Source organism: Aotus nancymaae, unplaced genomic scaffold (genome assembly GCF_030222135.1).
Source record: "Aotus nancymaae isolate 86718 unplaced genomic scaffold, 86718_ANA_hifiasm-v0.15.2.pri h1tg000036l, whole genome shotgun sequence".
In the NCBI taxonomy this organism is placed as follows: domain Eukaryota; kingdom Metazoa; phylum Chordata; class Mammalia; order Primates; family Aotidae; genus Aotus; species Aotus nancymaae.
In genome coordinates this window covers 6,747,943-6,771,000 of record NW_026988450.1, presented here as the reverse complement: position 1 = coordinate 6,771,000, position 23,058 = coordinate 6,747,943, and the positions used below count along the sequence as shown (strand labels likewise).

The 23,058-nt window shown below is 37.4% G+C and overlaps 1 protein-coding gene across 1 annotated transcript in view; it reads right to left on the bottom strand.

The window, feature by feature from the left end:
• The window catches only part of RP1 (RP1 axonemal microtubule associated), a 306,195-nt gene that overhangs the window by 120,517 nt on the left and 162,620 nt on the right, over positions 1 to 23,058 (bottom strand). The window contains exons 19-22 of the mRNA XM_064384191.1: positions 19,932 to 20,018; positions 5,199 to 5,331; positions 4,110 to 4,261; positions 653 to 807 (exon numbers count right to left, since the gene is read on the bottom strand). Of these exons, the coding sequence (XP_064240261.1) occupies positions 653 to 807; positions 4,110 to 4,261; positions 5,199 to 5,331; positions 19,932 to 20,018 (527 nt within the window). The remainder of the gene's footprint in view (positions 1 to 652; positions 808 to 4,109; positions 4,262 to 5,198; positions 5,332 to 19,931; positions 20,019 to 23,058) is intronic.

Sequence of the window (23,058 nt, the reverse complement as noted above, 5' to 3'; positions counted from 1 at the left end):
CTGGGCGTGGTGGTACACGCCTGTAATCCCAGCTACTTGGGAGGCTGAGGCAGGAGAATCACTTCTTCTTGGAAAAACAGTGACATTTTCTTAAGCAAGAAGGTATGGGATTTCTATGAGGAGATTTCAAGAAGGAAGTATATGTGGGACCTGTGTCTCAAGCCTGGGCAGTAAGGGCCAGGTCAGGAATTTAGAGAGCTGCTTTCAGGACTGATCCTCATGGGGCTCAAGGGAAAGTCCAACTTATCTAGAATTTAATCTTTGTCTTTCTTACATTCCGTTCTGAAAGTTCTTCTCCATAAAATTCTCCACACTTAATTCCTTTATGAAAGTGTTGTAACACTACAATTTTAGTAACGTAAAGAAACCAACAGTTAAACAAATATTCTATTTATGTAAAAATTTCCAGTATTAAACTTTTGGTCTTTTGTGACACACAGAACATTGTGGTAATAAGAAATTATAAGTCTTGCTTACAATGCTTAGCAAAAGATTGTTTATTTAAGCAATCAGTGAGTGAGTGATACATGATGTGCAATCCTGAGTTAATGAAACAAATCTGTGATCTAAAAGATACACACACACACACACTCACACACACACACACACACACACACACACACACGGCATCATCCACAGTGCAGCATCTTACCTTTGACAGGTGAAGACGTACTCCGCTGTGGTGCCGGGCTCTCTGACTATGACTTTTTCACAGTACCAGTACTGTGATTTGTCACTGGCCTCACAGCGCAACAGCACCTTCTGCAGTTTTCCAAGTGACACTGCGGCTACTTGAAATTTATCAATCTAGTGCAGGAGACAGAGAAAAAATCCCACAGGAATAACTAGAGTTCGACATGACAAATGCAGGCAATAATAACGGCCCAGTGACTGCCAGAAGCAGCACAATACTTTAGAAGAGAAAATGTTACTACAGTTAGCATCAAAAGGGGCAATGTGGTAGGAAAAATAAGCAAACTACTTTTTATCTATTAAAAATATATTTCTGGCTGTTTTGTCGCTTTTGTAGTTTTATTTTCTCCATTTGTAGTAGCATCCAGAGTAACAAACAAACAAATCCCAACACAAAGGCTTTTCTCTTGTTAAACCCCTACCCCGAGGAGCAATTCATTAAGGCATCAGGTTGACAACCACACAGCCTAATGCACAGCACATTTCCTTTCTATGAGTGCTGATATACTTTGAGACATGTGGGACAAATTTTCTTTCTCTCCTTCCTTCCTTCCTTCCTTCCTTCCTTCTCTCACTCCCTTTCTACTACAATTTTAGTAATGTAAAGAAATCTTCCTCCTCCCTCCTTCCTTCCTTCTTCCTTTCTCCCTCCCTCTTTTCCTCTTTTTTCCTCCCTCATTCAATAGATCTTTCCCCTGCATCTTCCTCTGTAGATGAAAATAGAGCATATTCTTGGGTTTGTTGTAAAAAAGCAGTCTGGAATCCTCACTCCTAAACAGAATTAGTTTGTTATGTCAAAAATACACTGGCATTTCCAGAGAGATTCAGGACCTGAAGTCAGTGCTATACTGATTGAAATAAAAAGAATTCCTTCACACATTACTTCCTCATAGACTGTTGTTGAGAATAGCCATCCTAAAGTCATCTGAGGAAAAGGTCATGAATTTAAGTAAGTCTGAAAAGTTACCAGAAATGACAGTTGACTGTTAGCCACTGCTACTCTACAGTAAAAAATGTGACTCTAGTACCGCTTGTATTGCCTGTGTGGGGAGCTGTCTTCACAGCTCTCTGTATTGTTACCAGATTAAATTTCAATTTGAAATGTGAAGACACACTACCTGGGTCTCAACTATTGGCTCCATGTTGTTGGAAACCTCTTGTGGTGTCCAGACCAAAACCATTTACTAGTCCAGTAATGACGGTTCTGTAAACCAGATGATGAGTATGTGTGCATCTTCTTATGTGTACACGGATAATCTCAGTGTCACTATTCTGCATTCTCAGCATGCCTTTACAAGAGACATTTCATGAGGCATGTCACCTGTTGTAGCAAATGCAAGTGATGCCCCATCTCATGTCCTTTGGGTCCATTTCTAGCTGCATCTGCTGCTTTGATAGACAGTTTAGGTGTGCTAATAGCTTTCTACCTCAATCCTCTAACTCCTGCTTCTGTGCCCAAGGGCATCCCCTGATGGGACAGATCTGAGGGATGTTTCACAGAGTTTCTCTGAAGGTCCCTAGCAAGAAGAAGAAGCCACAGCAGTAACCAGCTCACTAATGTCCCTACATTGGCTCTTCTCCTTTCCCGCCTCACTGTTCCCATTCCTTCACTTCTCAAGTGCTTACTGGGATTATCTCCCAAATAAATGGCTTGCACTGTAGACTTTGGCTCTCAGTCTGCTTTAGGGCAAACCCAAATACCTTAAGGTCTGGAAAGACTGACTGAGTCAGCTTTCTGGTTTCTTCTTGTATCTTAAAGTAACTTCAGGTTTGAATACAGAATTAAACTGGGTCTGTTGCATGTATTGCTACCTTTTATCATCCTGATAGGACACCTTGTAGAGAACATGACAACTAGCCCAATGAGTGGTTTATGATGTGAGTTGTGGCTGGTATGAACAAATTCTGATAATGAAACTCTCAGACTGTTACCACAGTTTCTTGACTACAAAACTCTTGAAATTATTTGGCATTTCCATTACATCCCAATCACTGAGGAAAATAACAGAAAATGTAAAATCAAAAATGAACCAGGGAAGAAAAACATTTTTACATCTCTGATTCTAAACTTCAAAATGGACACCACTAAACCCTCACTGTACTCTTCTTTATACACTGATTGTAACCATATCTCCTACCCAATTTTAATTTCAGTCCTTAAATACACCCTCCCTGCTGTCTGGAAAATGCTAAACACAATGATGAACTGAGGAAGATCAATCATGAAGATGACTTACAAAATCTCAGTGGGTAACATCCCATGATACAGAACTGCAAAATGATACATGCTGGCGGCCAACTAGCAGGCAGCCAGGGGACAGGAAGCCTCCGTTTATCCTCAAGTGGTTGAATGAAAGAGTCTGGGGCTGATGCAAAAACCAGCAGGGTTCTGTAGGAGATCACTTCACTGATCACTTAGCATAATATTAATAATAATACCATGGTATCTAAAACTGTTTCTGCTTCAAATTAATAATTCATTCATGATAGCAAAAGTTAGACCGAATTTTGCTTTTGTCTCACCCATAGCAGAAGTAGCTTTCCTATTCATTCTGATGAGAGCTTTCATATAATCAACAGTGACAAATAAAATGTATAGGTGAGTTTTAAGATAGCCAATGTTCCATAATGTTTCACAAACTACAACAAAAGGTCTGAGAAACAGCCCTCTCTAACTGGTTTAAGGAGCCTTTCTTCCTTTAAAATATGCCTTTAGATTATATAATCCCCAAGCTTAATTTCAGACCCTCAAATAGTACCTTCTTTCCATATACAAAAAATAACATTAACAATATTCTACTGCAACTTCTCAAAGAACTAATATGTAGAAAGACTTATGCTTGTCTATAAGGACAAAAGGAAATAAGGAGGGGCTTAGGTGTCAAAATAACACACTTGGCTCCATTCAGGATGTTTTAAAGATTAAAGACCAATGTGTTATTATATGAAATATAGTATAATGGCATTTCTATGACTTGCTCTTTTTTTTATTGTATTTTAGGTTTTGGGTACATGCGAAGAACATGCAAAATTGTTGCATAGTTATACACTATGGCCTGCTCTTTTAAAATAATGCCTTATAACTTTCAAGCCTGAGAGAGCGCATGCGCACACACACACACATCATGTATATTTCCTCATCTTTTCAGTTCATTGTTTTTCTTTTTCTCACACAATCACTAATTTTTATATCTTTTCTTTGTTCTATTACTTACTATTGGGTTAGTGTGTCCCATTTTTCTTGCAAGAACAACTTCCAAAACAAAGCACATTAGGAAGTCAGGTCGGGAAAATGTGTTAAAGATGTCTTAAAACTAAAATTTGAAGAGTACCAAGCACCTCTGAAATTTTAAATCATATATAGACATCTTGAGAGAGATTGTTAAGAATCTGGGAAGTTATTTATATAGACTCACCTGTCCTCTTTGAAATTTTACTGGCATGTTAGATTTGTGTAGCAGTCTGAGGCCAGAGTCTCCCCTCTCCCCAAAGAGACAAAGGAAAATCTCGGACTCTGTTTCTGCATGCTTCAGCTGCCCAGTGTAGACGTCAACCTGGTATCTCACTACTGGCAAAGCAACAGGGAGAGAAAACAAGAGGAAATACATTACCCTGGAATCCATACAAACAGAACCCAGATCGATAGGTTTTCAGGCTATAGTAAAATATATATATATCATATATATATTTTGATGTGAGTTATGAAATAATGACTATCTCATATGGTTAGTGTGGATATTAAATGAGATTATATATAATTATATTTATCATAAAATATATGTATGATAAACATATCATACATATATTTTATGATAAATACATATCTCATATGGTTAGTGTGGATATTAAATGAGATTATATGTAATTATGTTTATCATAAAATATATGATAAATATATATATCATATATATGATAAATATATCATATATATATGAGAGAATTCCTCTAATCTGAACTTTCTGTGTCTATTGACTTTTGGGCTTTAATTATTTTTAATTACAAATGGGCATTTTTACACTATGAACAAATGGCCACAAGGTTTATTGCTTTTTCAGAAAGAGAAGCAAAAGATTTTTTAAAAGGTTGTTCTATATATGACATAAGAGGACATTTTATGCTTAGTATTTTAGTGGTAAAGGTGACTGTTATTGTGCATTATGTTTAAAGTTTAAAATGATGTAAGGTTTGATAAGGAAAGAAATCAAATGACGAGGTAAGCTGGCCCCAGGCGAAGCTAGGTGAGTCACAGTCACGGCGTTTCTTGTTTCTCACAGCCTCGGCCTCTGTGACTACAGCTGGGCCACACGAACAATTTTGAGATTACATTTAATCTCATATCCACCAGCAACTCATGCTGTGACACTGAAAAAGTCACTTCTCAAGAGTAAAACAACTCTCTTAGAAGCAGGAAAAATATTCTATTACAAAATAGTTTAGAAGCAAATTTAAGCAACTACCAAAGACTTTGTCTATGGACTAGATCCTACTGAAGATTAGTAACACACGTGGAAAAATAGCTTGTCCTCCTTTTACTACAGGAAGTTCACAGACATCATCTCCATCTGCCTGGATCTGAGAGAGCCACGCGTTTGTTGCAAAATCTAGGATCTTCTTGCTTTTTGTATGTTGCATGGTCACCTGGAATTAGAAGAAAAAATGACCAAATTGTGTGATCTCCAATTTCTCAAAGAATCTGCAATTTGAAATGCACCCCAGGGGTTGCAAAAATTCACTGCATACTCTGATGACGGTGATACTGGTGATGGTTGTTAGTAGTGGTAGTAGTAGGTTGGTGCAGAAGTAATTGCCATTTTGCCATCACTTTTAATGACAAAACCACAGTTACTTTTGCGCCAACTTACTAGTAGCAGTAGCATCAGTTGCTTATTAGGCAATTTTTATTTGCCACATATTATGCTAAGTGCCTTATTTTAATTATCTTTCAACCATAACCAATCAGACTGGTAAAATTATTTCAATCTTATAGATAATAAAATGGAGGCTTGAAGATTTGAAATGGACTCTAGCAGATTCAAAGCTCTCAATTTCACCTGTGGTAGTGATTTTTAAAAAAGCAATCTAAGAGAACTCCAAAGGAGATTTTGTGTTCATATGAGTCGCCAAAGCATGCTACACATCAGAACTTGAAAAAAAAAAATTGAATGCCTTTTAAGTGTATTTCTACCCCTAGTTGCCATATCCCAAATGCCTGCACCTTCCAGCATGCAGGCAGCTGCCTTTCCCCCAAGCCCAGTGAATCCTCTACAGACCCCTCGACAGCCTTCCCCTTTGGTGGCTGTTCCATACAAAGGCCCATTCCCTTTATCTTCCCCTTCACATGCCAGCAGACTAGCAGAGGACTTCCAGAAGTAACTGCACAATTGTTTGCCTTGCCTCCTATCACAATAGATAAAAATGTCCTCATCCTTTTAAGATTCCAGCTAATTTTCTAAATAAGTCCCTGTCCCTCCTCAATTCCTTTTGCCTCCTGGCCTTAGCAGCAGGTGCCACCATTTCTTAAGTGGCTTGTTCTTCCAGCTTGCTGCTGTTCTTGCTCTCCTCCAACCCTGCCTTTAGCCTGTTTAAAGAGATTATTTTAAAACAGAAATCTGATCATTTGCACACTGCATACAACTTTTTTTTTTTTTTTTTTTTGAGACGGAGTTTCGCTCTTGATACCCAGGCTGGAGTGCAATGGCGCGATCTCGGCTCACCGCAACCTCCGCCTCCTGGGTTCAGGCAATTCTCCTGCCTCAGCCTCCTGAGTAGCTGGGATTACAGGCACGCGCCACCGTGCCCAGCTAATTTTTTTGTATTAGTAGAGACGGGGTTTCACCATGTTGACCAGGATGGTCTCGATCTCTTGACCTCGTGATCCACCCGCCTCGGCCTCCCAAAGTGCTGGGATTACAGGCTTGAGCCACCGCGCCCGGCCGCATACAACTTTTTTAACCGTCCTTCCTACAGTATAAAATCCCAAATCCTCAATACAATGAGCAGTTCATGGTTGGATCATAATCTTGCTAGAAACTTCTCCCTCATGTGCTATGTTCTAGTTGGACTGATCTGTTCATGGTTCTTCACCTGGCCACATTGCCTCTCATGTCAGTTTTCACATACACTTGTAGCTCTGCTTAGAACAGTTTTCATCCTGACTCATTACCATGATGAGTCTGCCCATCCTTCATAGCTTACACATAACCTCTTCTAAGAAGTGTTTTGTGAGCCCCCACTTTGGTTCAGCAACCCTACTTTGTGATCCATGGCAGCCTCTCCACTCATGATTTAGCAGCTAATATTCGACTGATTTGAGGGAAGGGACCATGTCCTACCCATCTCGATACTGCCTCAAGATTTCACAAGGCAGTTCTTGGGTGGTTTTTTGAATGAATGATTAAATGAATAACTATATGAAACAGGTATTTGTCAGCACAGGTTACAGACTAACTCAGCAGACCTGATCATTAATGAGTGATGACTGTATCTTACTTGCTCCAGAAAAGAGGTCTCGAAAGGAACACTGGACAGCTAGAAAAACCATGGCCAAAGTCTAGCTCTGGCATTTCCAACTGAACATGAGAAATCATGTAACTACTTTGAATATCAGTTTTCTCATCTTTAAAATAGAAATAATGACTATCTCATATGGTTACCCTGGATATTAAATGAGATTATATGTAATAAATGTGTAAAACCTTATATGAGCTATATAAATACTTCCTATTAACAGTAGCAACATATATATATACACACACACATACACATAGATTAATATTAAAAAGGTTAATATAATATATTCTACTGAACTTGGAAGCGTTCTCTTTGGATGATATCATTCTTTATTCAGACAGGGGCCACTGTCTCCGTGGAGTTTGCATGTTTTCCCTAAGTCTTCATGAGTTTTCTCCAGGTCCTCCAGTTTCCTCCAACATCCCAAAGCTCTGTATGTTAGAGGAACTGGCGTGTCTACATGGTCCCAGTGTGAGAGAGTGTAGGGGTGTGTGTGAGTGAGTGCATGTGTGTGGGTGTGGGTGTGGGTGTGAGTGTGCCCTGCAATGGGATGATGACATGGTCAGTTCCCACCCTTGCACCCTGAGCTGCTAGGACAGGCTCTGCCCACCCACAACCCTGAACTGGCATAAGCAGGTTGAAAAATGAATGAAGAAATGAATACAAATGATTATCAAGTAATAATTTGTAATGTCTATAATAATCATACAAATGTACAACAATAAACAATTAGAGGAAGAAAGGGCTCAGTCAGTTGCCATGTTTGTGATGGTTTTTGAACTGTATGGTGGGAAGAGGTGGTCCTGACAATTTCCCTTTGCAAACATTTATTCCTTGATTTAACTCACCATAACTGCGGATGCTATCACTCACTGATTCACCAAACATGGGCTAAAAACTTTCTTGTCTTCATTAATCTTTACTAAATTTATGTATAGTTCACATTTATTTCAATAGTTAATATTTGAAGTGTTTTGGACTTTAGAAGTTTGGTGATGTTTTTGGGACCAGAAATATGCTCTAGAAATTTAACTCCTATTATTAGCTGACAGACATTGTAGGTTAAAAAAAAGAAAGAAAGAAATTTAACTCTTGTTTATATCGGTTAGCCTATGGTAAATTAGTTTCGTTATACCAATTTTTGCTTGAAGTCATAGTTTCTGAGAACCTACAACAATGTTAAGTGATTACAAGGTCATACTACCTAAAACTTCAACAGGTTCTTCTTCTACATTAACCTCTGAATGTAAATTGGCAAGACGCCTCTGGTTTCTGAGGCCCCACTATCCCTTCAACCTTAGAAGAGCCCACTGATAAGAGAGAGCCTCATTTTGACTTAAGTGCAATCACACTAACACCACTGCAAAAGCCTTCATGGTAAGGGCTCTAAATGAGTTCCATTTACCTTCAAAGTCATGACGTCTCAAAACAGAAAAACAAAGAATCTAGGTAATCTCCAGTTGTGTTTGTTTTTATTTTCACAAAATAATTTTTTCAATTGTTAAATTAGCAAGAAGGGCAAAATTCCAGGACAACCACGATGTTTAAGCCCAGTTTTATGATAGCTAATGGCAGGACTCAGTAGAAGGCATGTGGCAAGTGAAACAAACCTGGATTTGAATTTCAAGACCTTGGTTTATGTCTTGGCACTGCTACTTACCAGGTGTATGGCCTTAACCATTAACCACTGAAATAAATGTGAGCTATGCATACAATTAAGAAAGATTAATGAAAACAAGTATGAAAGTTTTTTTACCTCATTTTTTGGTGGATCAGTGAGCAACAGCCATCTTGTGATGGTGAGTTAAATCAAAGGTTAAATGTTTTCAAAGTAAAAAGTGTCAGAACCACCTCCTCCCACCATGCAGTTCAAAAACAAACCATTGCAAACATGGCAGTTCACTGAGCAGTTTTATAAAAATTCCACAGGAGGATCTGTCATCTTCAGGCCCTCATTTGCAAAACTGGCATCATAGCTCACCAAGATGAAAAGTGCCTTACGTAATAAAATAAGATCAAAATGCCTTTTGGAAAACAGTTTGTAAACTGTAAATGATTACACATAGAAGTTACTTCCCAAAGCAGAATTTTCTCAAGAATGGGTGGTGATACCTAGGAATAGTGTAAGAGAGCTTGATTTCAGAACATCTAATTTTCCAGTTAACAGTAAGAGGGTAGTTTTTGTGTCTAGAAGTAAAAGCACTTCTTTCTAGATCCACATGCTAGCTATGTAATATGGGAATTGCCTAGTGCTCCAAACTTCAATGTTCTCCATTGGGATAATGACAGTATCTACCTTACTGTGGCATAAACTTTAAAAGTGATCATATATACCATGAGTGCTCAACACATGTTTATTGTTATTAGTAATAATTGTATCAAAATTAATGTCAGAGATTAGAGATCAGAATTCTTAACAATTATTTGGGATTGTTTGTCGTTCCTCACTCTTCAACATCCTCCTAGAGACTGCACAAGAAAAAATTTAGCCATTCAGTTGTCTATTACCAGAATGCAAAATTCTATTCCAATTCCCTGACTCCTACAGTACTTAGAAGACCTGACCACGACCTGCTGGAAAGACAACTAAAGGCCTCCGTTGCCTCTCCTCCCCTTAGCCAACCTGAAGTATCTTCTCCTGCTTCCTCTCTCCTGGGCCTCTCCATAAATTCTCTAGCCCATCAGTCAAGGAGTTCATAAACAAAAGGCAAAACCTCTAACTTTGAAAAAAGAAACCTCCAAAGCTTTGCAATTCCAAAGCTGTCCTCTGAGCCAGGTCTCCCATGCATCCCATCCTTCCAAGGAAGCTCTCCAGCACTTCTAATCTCCTGGGCTCCTGTGCAATCCTTGCCTGCTTTCCCTAAAATGACTCATATTCTGGTTCTTTGTACCTCAGAGGGGAACTTTTAAGAAAAAGAAGACCATTCCTCTTTAAACTGTAGGGACTGGCACTATCCCAACTTCTCTCGAAGGCTTTATCTCTTCTTTGAAGAGATAAAATGTCCTCCCCTGAGACCTTTCTCTAACTGTTCTTAGTGCCTGTCTTTAATGTCAACCTAGAGAGCAATGGAGCAAGGATCAGGTCCCGCTGGGTCAGAGGGAGGGTCATCACTGTGGCCAGAAGACTCAGGGTTTTGAGGGCAGAGTGAGCCAGCTGCCCTCTGCCCCTAGCCTCGCTCCACATCCTGACTAAATGTAATTAATAACCAACAACAATTGCCACCATCCGTATTTGCATTCTACCTTTTTTTATAAAACACTCTTCACCCATTTTATTTAATCCTAAACAAAATAAATAAAAATAATCTTATCTCTTCTTGGAGGAGAAATGATACAGAACCAGAGTCAACAAATACTTCCTGAGAGCTACCCACGTGGTCAGTTGTCTGCTGGACACTGGATGTAAGATAAACACCGGATATAAGACAAAGAATACATTAGGATGAGAAGGGTTGAGAAAAAAGTCCTTTCAGAAATCCTGCTCTGAAATATCATAAACCTTTGTTCTATTAAAAAAAAAAAAAAAAAAAGAGTAATACTTCTACTCTCACTACAGATTCCAGAAACACAAAGTTTTTTTCTGAAAAAATAAAGGCAAATAGTCACCAACACGTTTGTTGGACACAAAGTATTTACAGTACTCTATGAGATCTGGTACTGAGGATGGCGGATGGGGCACTCATGTCAGTCATTAACATATTCTTTGTGTAGCCAGAAATATGAAAATGTAAGGTTTAAATATATTCACAGAGAACGCTTTAAGTGTTCTTGCAAATAAGACACAAAGTCAAAGCTTAACTCTAAGTGTCCTTATTTCTCATCCTGTGCCTTGTGATAACACCCTACTTGTTACAAGGACTGTACAAGAGGACCAACCATGGTATTTACAACTGACTCAGGGACTATCAAATATATGAATTTATCTTTGGTTCAAATAAGCTGGCACAACTTTGAGAATGTTTCTATAAACTACTGGAGTCTTTTGAGATTAAACATTTGCCTGGAGATTTTGTGAGAAGAAGCTGGTGCCTCCTGCTGTTCACTGAACTAGAAAATCCTCAAAAACAAACTATTTTTCTTACTGCATTTCAGAACTCGATCTTTCCTTTATGTGGTTCTTTCTAGAACCCTGAAGTGAAGAGGTAACTGGAAATGAAAAGGAACTAGAAGTATTTATGAGATACTTTAAAACTTAAAAAAAAAAAAAAAAGCCATTTCTTACCTAATTTAGGTAATCTCAGCACAGCCTGGGGCTCATATCAAGTAGGTCACCATATCATATCAAGCAGCAGTAGGTTAAAATAATAACGAATTCACCAAAATCTATGACCCACTTCAACTCAAAGGCTTAGAAGAATCAAAGGTTTCGAGAGAATTCCTATCCTACTTGAGTCTATTTATCCAGTTAATGCAGAGCAAACATGTGCTGCAGAAGCAGTCCAGACACTGGAGATAACATCAGGCCATGGGTCAAGAGAAGGGGCTCTGGCCTTATCTCGCCGCTAACTCTGTGTAAATGGGCCAAACCTCCAAGATTCTACAGGCTATATATTTGAGACAAGGTCTCACTCTGTCACCCAGGCTGGAGTGCGATTGTGCAATCTCAGCTTAGTGCAGCACATCCAGCTAATATTTTAATTTCTGTAGAGACAGGGATCTTCTCATGTTGCCCAGGCTGGTCTTGAACTCCTGGGCTCAAGAGAACCTCCAGACTGGGCCTCTCAAAGTGCTGGGATTACAGGTGTGAACCACTGCACCCAGTCGTATTTCACGTATTATAAATATTTGTTAAACAACAAAATGTGTTTCATTTATTCATTCATTCCACAAATATTTATCTAACATCTACTACATGACAGGCAATACTCTAGGAGTTGGGATTATAACACTGAATAATATAAAGTTCCTGTTCTTAAGTCACTCACTTTCCAGTGGATGTCAGACAATAAACAAATACAAAATACCAGATAAGGGATGTGTTATAAAGAAAATAACTGATGTGATCAAGAGCAAATGCAGGCTCCCTTTATACTGTGTACCAAAGAACCTCTAAAGCAGGAGAAGACCAGTGTGGCTTCCACCACATGAGAAGGGGCAGAGAAAGAAGTGGGCAGGGGACAGATTAAATGAGGGGACATGATCTGACTGATGTTTATAAGAGATCACTGTGGCTGCTCTTTGAAATCTGGATACTGGGGTGGTGAGGGGAGCTGGAAGGCTATCATAAGGGACCTATAGAGCAGAGAGAAGAGAAAAAATGGCAACTTGGAGTAAAGTGATGGTAATAAGATGGAGAAAAATAGACAACATTGAGGTATGTTTCAGCAATAGAGTGAGCAGGGGATTCCTGAGGGATTGGATTTTGAAGGGAAGGGAAATAAAACAAGCTAGGAAAATTCGTAGGGTTCTGGTTTATATACCTAGGTGGGCAGTGACACCGTCTATTCAGACAAACAAGACTGAAGGAGAAGCACGTTGGATGAGGGAATCAAAAAGGTCTGATTCAGTTTTTTTTTTTTCACTTAATATTCACAACTTGCGAGATACCAAGTACTGCTGAGCTCTATTTTACAAGAAAAACCTAGAGAAAAAGTGATTTTTAACTTTCTAGAAATTAAATATCTTTCAAGTCTTTTGACTTCAACTCTAAAGTTACCTCAATTTGAAAGAGTCAAAGTCAATTTCAGAGAAGAAAAAAATAGAAAACCTAAGATTCAAAAACAATTATTAGCTTTATTTAACAGCATTTGCTAAAATGTGTTCTTATCATTTTTTTTTCAATATTCAAAGTTAATTACTATCTATCTATGTTCAGTTACAGCCATCTTGTTTTGGGTCCAAGCTACCCATTACCTGAAATTAGTATGGTGACTTGGATTAATATTCTATAATAGTATTTTGGATGCTAGACAGCACAGTTGGTTAACGTGTATTAATATGACTCAAATAGCAAGTCAGACCTTCACAAAGGCCTCTAAAGCATGATCAAGGAAAAAAACGTTTATGACTCTGAATGACATCACAAGACCCACCACTAAATCAAAAGCCCCAAAGTGCCAGAGTATCATGAAATGGGCAGGTGTTCCCTGATCAAAATGGTATGTCAGAAACTAGATTTTCACCCACTGTTACTTGGGACATTAGGATTAATTTCCACAAACACTTGTTTAGAAACAACAGCTTCTCCCAAACACTAACATTCCATAAGTGCTTGCATTGTTCATCACAAGATGAATAGCTATTGGCTATAAATGGTTGATCATCAACAGGGGGACCCTCATGGCATATGTCCTTATAATGACAGACTTTCAGATTTTCCAAGTTCACAGAAGGCAGCCTTTGGTCATTGTAAAACCAATCATTTTCTTTTTTGGAAATAGCATTTTCTTTTGGCTTTCAGACTGAAGCATCATCTAGTATTATTCTATCAATACTAAAAAGATCCAAAGCCTTGACTTTTGCTTTAGCTCTGACACAGAACTGCCAAATCTGAGTACTATGAAAGAGTTGATAAGACTGAGGAAAAAGTACACTGATATTAAGCTTCAAAGCCAAACTTTATGTTGGGCTAGATGAGAAAGAGAAAAAGGGTCAATTTCCAAAACCATTTTTTCACTGAAACATATATTAATTTTCCTTGAAATTAAGCAAATAAACAAAATGTTTTAAAAAAAGGAAAAGGACACAGCAGTGCCTTATCACATAAAATATTCAGCATTTGTTTTCATTTCCTAAATGAATCGGAACAATTTTAGGAGTGACTTCAATAGAAACTAAAGTTCATTTGCTAAGCTCCCCCTGCTGATTGACAACAGCAAATACTAGCTGTTTCACAAGAGAACATTACCATAAAAACTCATTCTTGTTTCTTAGAAACTTAAAATCTCTGGATTACTTTTAAAAATTTCAACAAAGTGATTAAATACATATCCTAAAAATAGCTGACTGGAACAGACATATGGTGGTATGTACAATGCCTGAATTAACATGTTAGAGAATTCAGTAATGAGAACATAACATCTAGGTCAGGTTACCCAATCTTTCTGCTCAGAACTTGAAAAAAGGGAGAAATCAATTTAGTTCTCTCCATAAATCTTTTGGAAGACAGATGTAGAGAGAGCGTGTGTCATTTTCACTGGGACAATTACAATGACAACTTTATGGATAACTAAGCACAATCTGGTCTATAGTCAGGTTAATTGTGGAATGTGTTCTTTGAAGACAAGAACGGCATCTTGGTCATGTTGGCATGTTCAAAAGACCAACAGAACTCTTCCAACTCTTCTAGTAATACTTGATAAAATACCTTGAATATGAGTACAATTGCTTTCTGAATATGAGTACAATTGTATACTTTTATATATCTGTGTTATTGTTTATTTTAGCACCAAAGTCCAAGGAGAGACTTGTGCTCTCTCCCACCCTGACACACTGAAATCTATGTATTTAAAAATTGCCTTGGCCCTAACCTGTCCTAAAATATAAAGTTAATTTGATTAGCATAGTCCATATAATATAAAAAAAGGGAAATACTGATTAAGAAGACTATACAAAAGACATAAATATTTCTGAATTGTGCCACTGAGCAAATGCATGTGGAGGAATAAAATTTTGTACTGTATAGCAATAAACTCCCAGTGTATTTGTGAAATACTGAGAGAAGAAATAATGACTGGAGTTTAATTATCAGACAGAAGGTGGTAGTCATCTATACAGAATTTTTTCTATATGCTTGAATAGAACTGTAAGAGATGGTAATAAAATATCTGTAGGTCTACGTATTTATCAAGCGACTCTACCTAAACAAGGTCAAACAGCTTGTGTCTGACAAATTCCAGTCTATGTAAAGATCATTCAAACACAAGGAAACTATTTCAGCTTTGCAAATAGACACTTTGCCTCTCATTGGGGAACAAATTGTTTTACGTATTTAGGATGCAACATGTCATAACCATCCCTTCAGGGCTCTCTGACACATGTCCCCCACTACGCACTCAGAGGCATCACCTAGGCTCCTTAGGGAGCTCCCTTGCCCTCTTCTTTTGAGTATAGACCTGCACTCTGGTTTCTGGACATATTCCTGCTGGAGGGGACTTCCTCCACATGCAACCTTGTCACAACATCACCTAATAAAATATGTGTGCTACTGCCTCTGCACCATGGTCATATCTTTTTCCTAAATCAAACCCCAAATGCCTCAAACCCCTACAGTAATGCACAGTATTCCTTTCACAGAATGTTAATAGATTTTACCTGAAAAATATGACCCCATGGTGAATTTAGTTTTGGAAATGCTGTTAAACATATTTCCTTACCACAGGGCATCCCAGAGCCTTTGCTATATTTATTTGCATTGTGACTCTCCAAGAGAGGAATGAAAAATTCAGTGTTTTCAAAACTCATGTGGGAAACTCAGTGTTTCCCAAATTGGAAATATTTATTGGGGAGCATATTGGGAAAGCAGGAGCATGGGCTTTTCACATCAGGGGAAGTGGCCTCAGAGCTGAAGTGAGTGGGCATTAGCGAGGAAAGTAACTTCTCTGAATGGCTCACATAAATACTGGTGTCTAAACACCATTCTCCACTAAATTAAACCAGGACTCCTTGAGAAGTGGGTAATTCCAGGGCTTAGGAAAAGAAAATGCTAGGTAAGCCTGAAACATCTTCTCAAATCAGAAAGTAAAGACGTCCTCATAGAACACACAGTGACATAGAGGCTTACAGGACAAAATGAAGGATGATTTCAGCATCAAAGCAAATTATGTTTAAAAAAGATTAACCCATCAAATATAGTAAGAATCTGCAAATACACACTGGCATAAATAAATAAATGAAATTTTGAAATGGGGAGAAGGAAGAAGTTCTACCTTGTAGCAGAATGCCAATTAATAGATAGAGAAATAACAATAGAATATAAAAATCACCATTTGGCAACCATCACAGTAATAACTGATTAAGGCAAGAATAATCAATGAATCCTAAAATTAGTGGGTAAAAATTTTATGGTGAATAAGATATTAACGGAAGAATAAAAGGATATCATGTCAGTAAATATTTCTCAAATGCTTAAAACACACACATACATACACACATATATATATTTTAACAGGGAATGGTAAACTAGATGAGAAACAACCTTAACAACTGGGACTCTGGGTGAAATTAGAGTTCTTTGTTCCATTCTTGTAATTTTTAAAGTAAATTTGAAATCACTTCACAATAAAAAGTAAAGTAAGCTATAGGAAAAGTCCCTTCTCTTACATTGCTTTGGTAATTACAGTTTGAGTTGCTCAATTTGATCAATTAATGAATTTTCTACCCACTTTACTCTTCACAGAAGCCTTTACCACTGACCAGAGGAATGGATGACGCCTCACTTGGTTCCCAGAACTGAGTGCTCCTGCCTTGGATGGCTTCTGCGAGAGATGTTTTTTCCTCTAGTTGAAGAATCACTACATGGTGATGTTGCTATACTTCTCAACCACTTTTCTCACTCACAGGTCCCAGAGAAAGCACAAGCCACGCTATTGACTTCAGGCCCACTTAACTCATGGTTAAGTTTCTTCTAAAACGTTCTGACTCGCCTTTCCCAGTAATTCACAGGCACAGAGCTTGTGATTTTACTACACTTTGCAGGTTCCATGGTTTTTGCATCTTCTTAAAAGGTCACTGCTGTTCTCTACTTCAAATTCTTTCAATGCTTCTAAATAGAAAACTTTGAAGTCACCAAATGGTTTCCTCACATCCTCCATATCAACTAGCATAATTCAGGGCATATATTAGGTGCTAAGTATATATTTCTTGACCCACTGACTGGAACATATTTACCTGTTCCTGTATGATTAGAAAACATTTCACTATATAGACATGTGCTAAGAAATACTACAATAAACATTTCAGCAAAATTAACATTTTTCTCAATTGCTTTCATTATATAACCAAAAATACAATAATAAAAATCACAGATAAAATTAAGAAACACTTAAAAAGAAAGAAATATTTTGCTAGATTCTATCAGTGGTATTCCAAATTTGAAACCTCAAGCATTTTGGAATAACATATCATGTACTGTAAAGGAACCAGTGACAGATACAGTATTTAAAGCCAGAAAGCAAAGATGTTCTATGATTGAAACCATTTCATCTGATTCCACTATAATCTAGTGCTTCCATACCGAAATCTCAAGTCCTTTAACAGTTTAATTATCATCTATTTTTGAAAATAAACTTAAGGCCCAATGATAGTGCTTAAGATCTCAGTCTCTGGAGTCCACCACGCAGTAAGATCATTTATCGAGGAACCTCAGGCGAATTACTTAACTTTATCGAACCTTAGTTTTCTCATATGTATAATAGGATATTAATGATACCTAAATCAAAGAGTTGCTATTAGGTAGAAATATAGTGGTATTTATAAAGTAGGTGGCATATGTTAATCACTTCCATTTACTGAGGAACTCAGGCAAATTACTTAACTTTATCGACTCTCAATTTTCTTATATATAAAATAAGATATTAATGTTACCTAAATCAAAGAGCTGCTATTAGGCAGAAATACAGTGATATTTGTAAGGTAGGTGGCTAATGTTAAGTACTCAGAAAATACTCATTATTATTATTATTGTTATTACTGCCATTATTAAATAAAAAATAAAAATAAAAAACCAGTATCCCAAAGTGCATACATAGCATGATTCAATTTCACTAAAAGGGCAAAGCACATATAAACATATATATGTGTGTGTGTGTGTGTGTGTGTGTGTGTGTGTATTTATGTGTACATATTTAAGGCATTTATTTATACATATGTTTTTATATATATTCACGTGTGGTTTAATAATGGAGATACTTTCCAAGAAATGCAGTGTTAGGCAATTTCATTATTGTGTAAACATCACAGAGTGCACTTATACAAACCTAGATGGAATAGCCTACTACACACATAGGCTATTTGGTATAGCTTATTGCTTACAGGCTACACACCTGTACAGCATGTTACTATACTACAAACAATTGTAACACAATGGTAAATATTTACATATCTAAACATATTAAACATAGAAAAGGTAAAGTAAAAATATAGCATAAAAGATAAAAACGGTACACTTGTATAGGGCATTTGCCATGAATGGAGCCTGCAAGATGGAAGTTGCTCTGGGTGAGTGAGTGAGTGAGTGGTGAGTGAATGTGAAGGCCTAGGACATTACTGTGCACTGTAGACTTCATTAACTCTGCACACTTAGGCTACACTAAATTCATAAAAAATATTTTTCCTTCTTCCATAATAAACATTTAATTTTTAAAAATCTTTTGATTCTTCTGTAATAACACTTAGCTTAAAACAAAAACACACTGTATAGTCATACAAAAATATTTTCTTTCTTTATATCCTTATTCCATAAGCTTTTTTTTTTCTTTATTTGTTTTTAACTTTAAACTTTCTTGTTAAAAATGAAGGCATAAACATACATATTCGCCTAGGCCTGCACAATGTCAGAATCACCTATATTACTGCCTCACACCTCCACATCTTGTCCCATTGGAAGATATTCAAGGGAACAACATACATGAAGCTGTCATCTCCTATGATAATAATGCCTTCTTCTGGAATACTTCCTGAAAGCCTGCCTGAGGCTTTTTTACAGTTAACTTTTTGTTAATAAGTAGAATGAGTAGACTCTAAGTGATTAAAGTATATGGTATTATATATATATATATATATATATATCACATCTCAGTAACATAGTTGCTTATATTAGCAAGTATTATGTACTATACATAATTGAATGTGCTACATTTTTATACAATTGGCAGCACAGTAGGTTTGTTTACATCTGCATCACCACAAACACATGAGTAATTCATTACACTAGGACATTACAACAGCTATGACATCACTAGGTAGTAAGAATTTTTCAGCTGCATTAACATTCTTATGGGACCACCACTGTATACACAGTCCATTGTTAATCAAAACATCACTATGTGGCACATGGCTATATTTACACTGATATTTACACATGTGTGCATGTGTGTGTGTGTGTATCTATATCCATACCGAGAGAGAGAAAGTACATGAGCCTGCAAGGAACCATGAAAGATATTCACAGAAAAAAGATTTGAAAAAAAAATATGCATCACCAGAGTGGTCATCTAATGATCAATGAATAACAACTCATTTTTATTCTTACACTTCACTGTATTCTTCAGATTTCTTCTATGAACACATATTACCTTTTCAAATATAACCATAAATATGTTATTTGAAAAAACCTTTCACAAGAATGAACCATATTTGTTTACAGTGTTATGTCCACAATATTTTGTTCACAGTATTTACAATACAGATAGTCCTCAACTTACCATGGTTCAACTTACAATTTCTTGAGATTATGATGGGTTTATTGGGAAGTAACCCACCATAAGTCAGAGTGCTCTGTATGACCTTACAGTTTCTATTGAATAGATGTCACTTTCATGCCATTATGAAGTCGAAAAATCTTAAGTCAAACCATAGTAAGTAGGGAACCATCTGCTGTGTCACTGGCATTAAATTGATTTTTGACTTAGGATATTTTTTATTTACCATGGGTTTACAGAGACATAACCCTACTGGAAGTCAAGGGGCATCTGTAGTTAGGAAAATATCATTTTCACTGCTTTGCATAGCCTGCTTGCTTCTTTCCATCAGAGAATAACTGTGAAGAACAAAATAAGAAACATGACTACCTTCTGCAAGTTCCAATCAGGTTGTCCACTGGTTCCATCATGTCCTATCCTTATCTTATATATGTTTCCAATGCTTCTTAATTCAACCTGAATGAAATACAAAAAAGAAAAAAAATCAGAATGTTTTAAATTAAGCACATTTAAAAATTCTTTTCTTTACACTAAATGAATTTTTTGTTCCTAATAGTTAAAAAGCTCTCAGGAAATCTTTCAAAGTCTAGAAATGAAGTGCCCTCAAGAAGCTATCAGTAAACCTCACAGACACAGAGCATGAGATGGAAATATCATGAGACTTGACTAAAAATATGCAGAAGGAGTCAATGAGAGAAGAGGATGAAGAATACACATATGCTCAGTTCTCCAACTACCACACATTTCTCACTGGAAGCCAACACTTTCTGAGTTCCAATGACAGAAAGATGGGCTTGTATTTTAAGAAATTTAAAAAAATTTTTTTCACCAAAGAAATGCTAAATATGGTGACTTCTACAAGCTTCAGGAAAGTGTGAGTCTAGAACTTCCTTGCACTCTGAAAATCCTATCTTCGTTGATACTTAGGGTAAGATACAGATGTTCTAAGTCCAAGGAAGAGAAGCACACCCACCCACAGAATATGGGTACTGATTTAGTTTTTGACATGACCCAAGAGTATGTGTCAATCCAGCTAGCATTGTGGAGAACTGGCTTTGGAATCACTTTGAGCTCAACTGGAAGCCTGGCTGTTGTAAACTGAGTAAAATATGGTTTTTACATCTCTTGTCCTCAATTTCTTTATCTGTTGAATTGTTATAATGCTTATTTAATAAAATTTTCAGTTCAACTAAATAAGTGTATATTAAAACAATAAGCAATGTGCAAGACCACAGGTATGTGAAGATGAAAATGATGGCACAATCTCTAACTTGGAGAAATATACAGTCTAGCAAGGGAGATAGATTTATAGGCAGATATTTTCAGTATAATAAAATATGTCCAGGACACTGAACCTTGAAGATTTTTTAAAAATGTAATATACCACTTTATTACTTAATGGCTTAAGTAATAGCCATTGTCATTATTTCTACTTCAGGTAGCAATCTACCTCTGCAGACTAGAGATATAAATAGGCAGGCACTTGGATATTATGTCTAACTTACACCACTGCCTATCTATAGACTAGACCCTGAAAGAGCTGGGACAACCAGGTGACACAGAAACTATTAGAACTCCTCTTTCATACCCAGTTCCCATGCTTAGAATTATCCTTTTTAAGTGCCCACCACCACTTTCCCCTACAGACTGCAGCAGCTAGAACAGCCCTGGGCCTGTCTCAATACCAGGTCAAGAGAAATTATGCTGGTGTCAACTGTGAAGAAGAAAAATAAGGCTGTTAATCCCCAACAGCCAATTTTCCCCCACTCCCTTATTCCCAGAGCTGGTTTCAGTGGCAGAACTCAGAGGCTAGCTCTGTTCTCCCAGAGAAAGCAAGAAGTTATCCTCCAGTTTGAGGCTAGTTTGTCTCTAAAAGGTAAACCACACTTTAAATATCCTTTCATTGTCCCAAGAATCTATTACCACTTAAGTGTAAACTTCTTTTCTTCACAATCTAAGTGAAAACAATCAAGGGATATCTGAGCAGTCTGGTTACCAAGTACATGTGACTTGACACCTATCTGCCTGTTACTGCAGAAGAGCAGAACTAGCTGCCACTCAGTTCTGTGCCAGCCAGGGGATAAGACTTGACATGCATAGTCCCTTCCAATCTACACAGTCGCCCTGTGAAGGGTAAGGCTTTTTTAAGCATCTACTTTAAAATACAAAGAAACTCAAAGAGGTTCAGTAATTTGTCTAAAGATACACAGCTGGATAAACAGAAAATTCCAAAAGCAAAATTTGAACCCAAGTTGAATAAAAAATTCCTACATTGTCCTCAAAAATGGCTATATGCTCACTTCAGGACTGGAAAGAAGAAAAAGAGAATGAAAGACAAACTTAGAAGTGGCAAATGATGCCAGTGAAAAGGAATAAGGGAATCAATGTCCACAGAGGAGAGAGAGACACAGAGAGAGAGAGAGAGAGAGAGAGAGAGAGAGACAGACAGACAGAGAGCATAGGAATAAGTCAATTCATCCTAATTTAGAATTCTCGAACTATCATAAGGCCCCAATCCCAGTGCCCATTAACCCCTAGACCAGTGCTTCTCAAACTTTAGTGCACACACAAATTACCTGGGGATCTTCTTAAAATGCAGATTCTGATCCAGTAGGTCTAGGATGGGAACCAAAATTCTGCATGTCTAACAAGCTCCCAGGCATACCCATTCTGCTGGTCTGGAGTCCACAAGACTCTACACGCCTGGGGGCTTCCATATGTAGCCCCAATCTCCACCACTGAGGTAGTAATTTAGAGCTATTCACACTTCACAGTAAATGACAGAGGCTGGTAGAAAACATATCCTGAGCCGTCTACCAGCAGAGGGAGAGTCCTTTGTGCCTGTTATCTGTCATCTGTAGAGCACTTCCCATGTACCAGGTGCAATGCATGGCACACACCTTCCCAGGCATTCTTTAAACTTCACAGCAAGGCTTTTAAGTGAGTATTATTACCCACCTTGTACTAAGTGGGAAACTGAGGATTAGTTAGGCTAATCAGTCTATTTAAAATCACAGAACCAGTGACAGGGTGATTGGAACCTGATCTCTATGACTCCAAGGCTTCTGTTCTTAACCAGTTTATGACTTTTCCTATACGTCTATAGGGTTCCTTTTTAATTTGTACACATTTTCTCTTTTTGTCATCAGACTATCTTGAAATTTAGAAAGAATCGATATTATTGTCTATATTCTATACATAAAGATAATGCTGGTCTGGAGAAATTAAGTGGCATATTCGAAGTCACATAGCTAACATCTGGGAAGCAAGGACTCCAATCCCGCTCACCTGATTTGCAGTCTAGTCCTATATCCAGGATTCTCAACCTTGGTTGCACTTTAGAATCACTTGGGAAGCATCTAAAAACTCCAGTACTGAGACTGTACCTCAGACAAATTAAACTACAATTTCTGGAGGTGGAATCAAGCATCAGTAGTTTTTAAATCTCCCCAGGTAATTCCAATGTGCAATCAAGACTGAGAATCTGTACCATCCA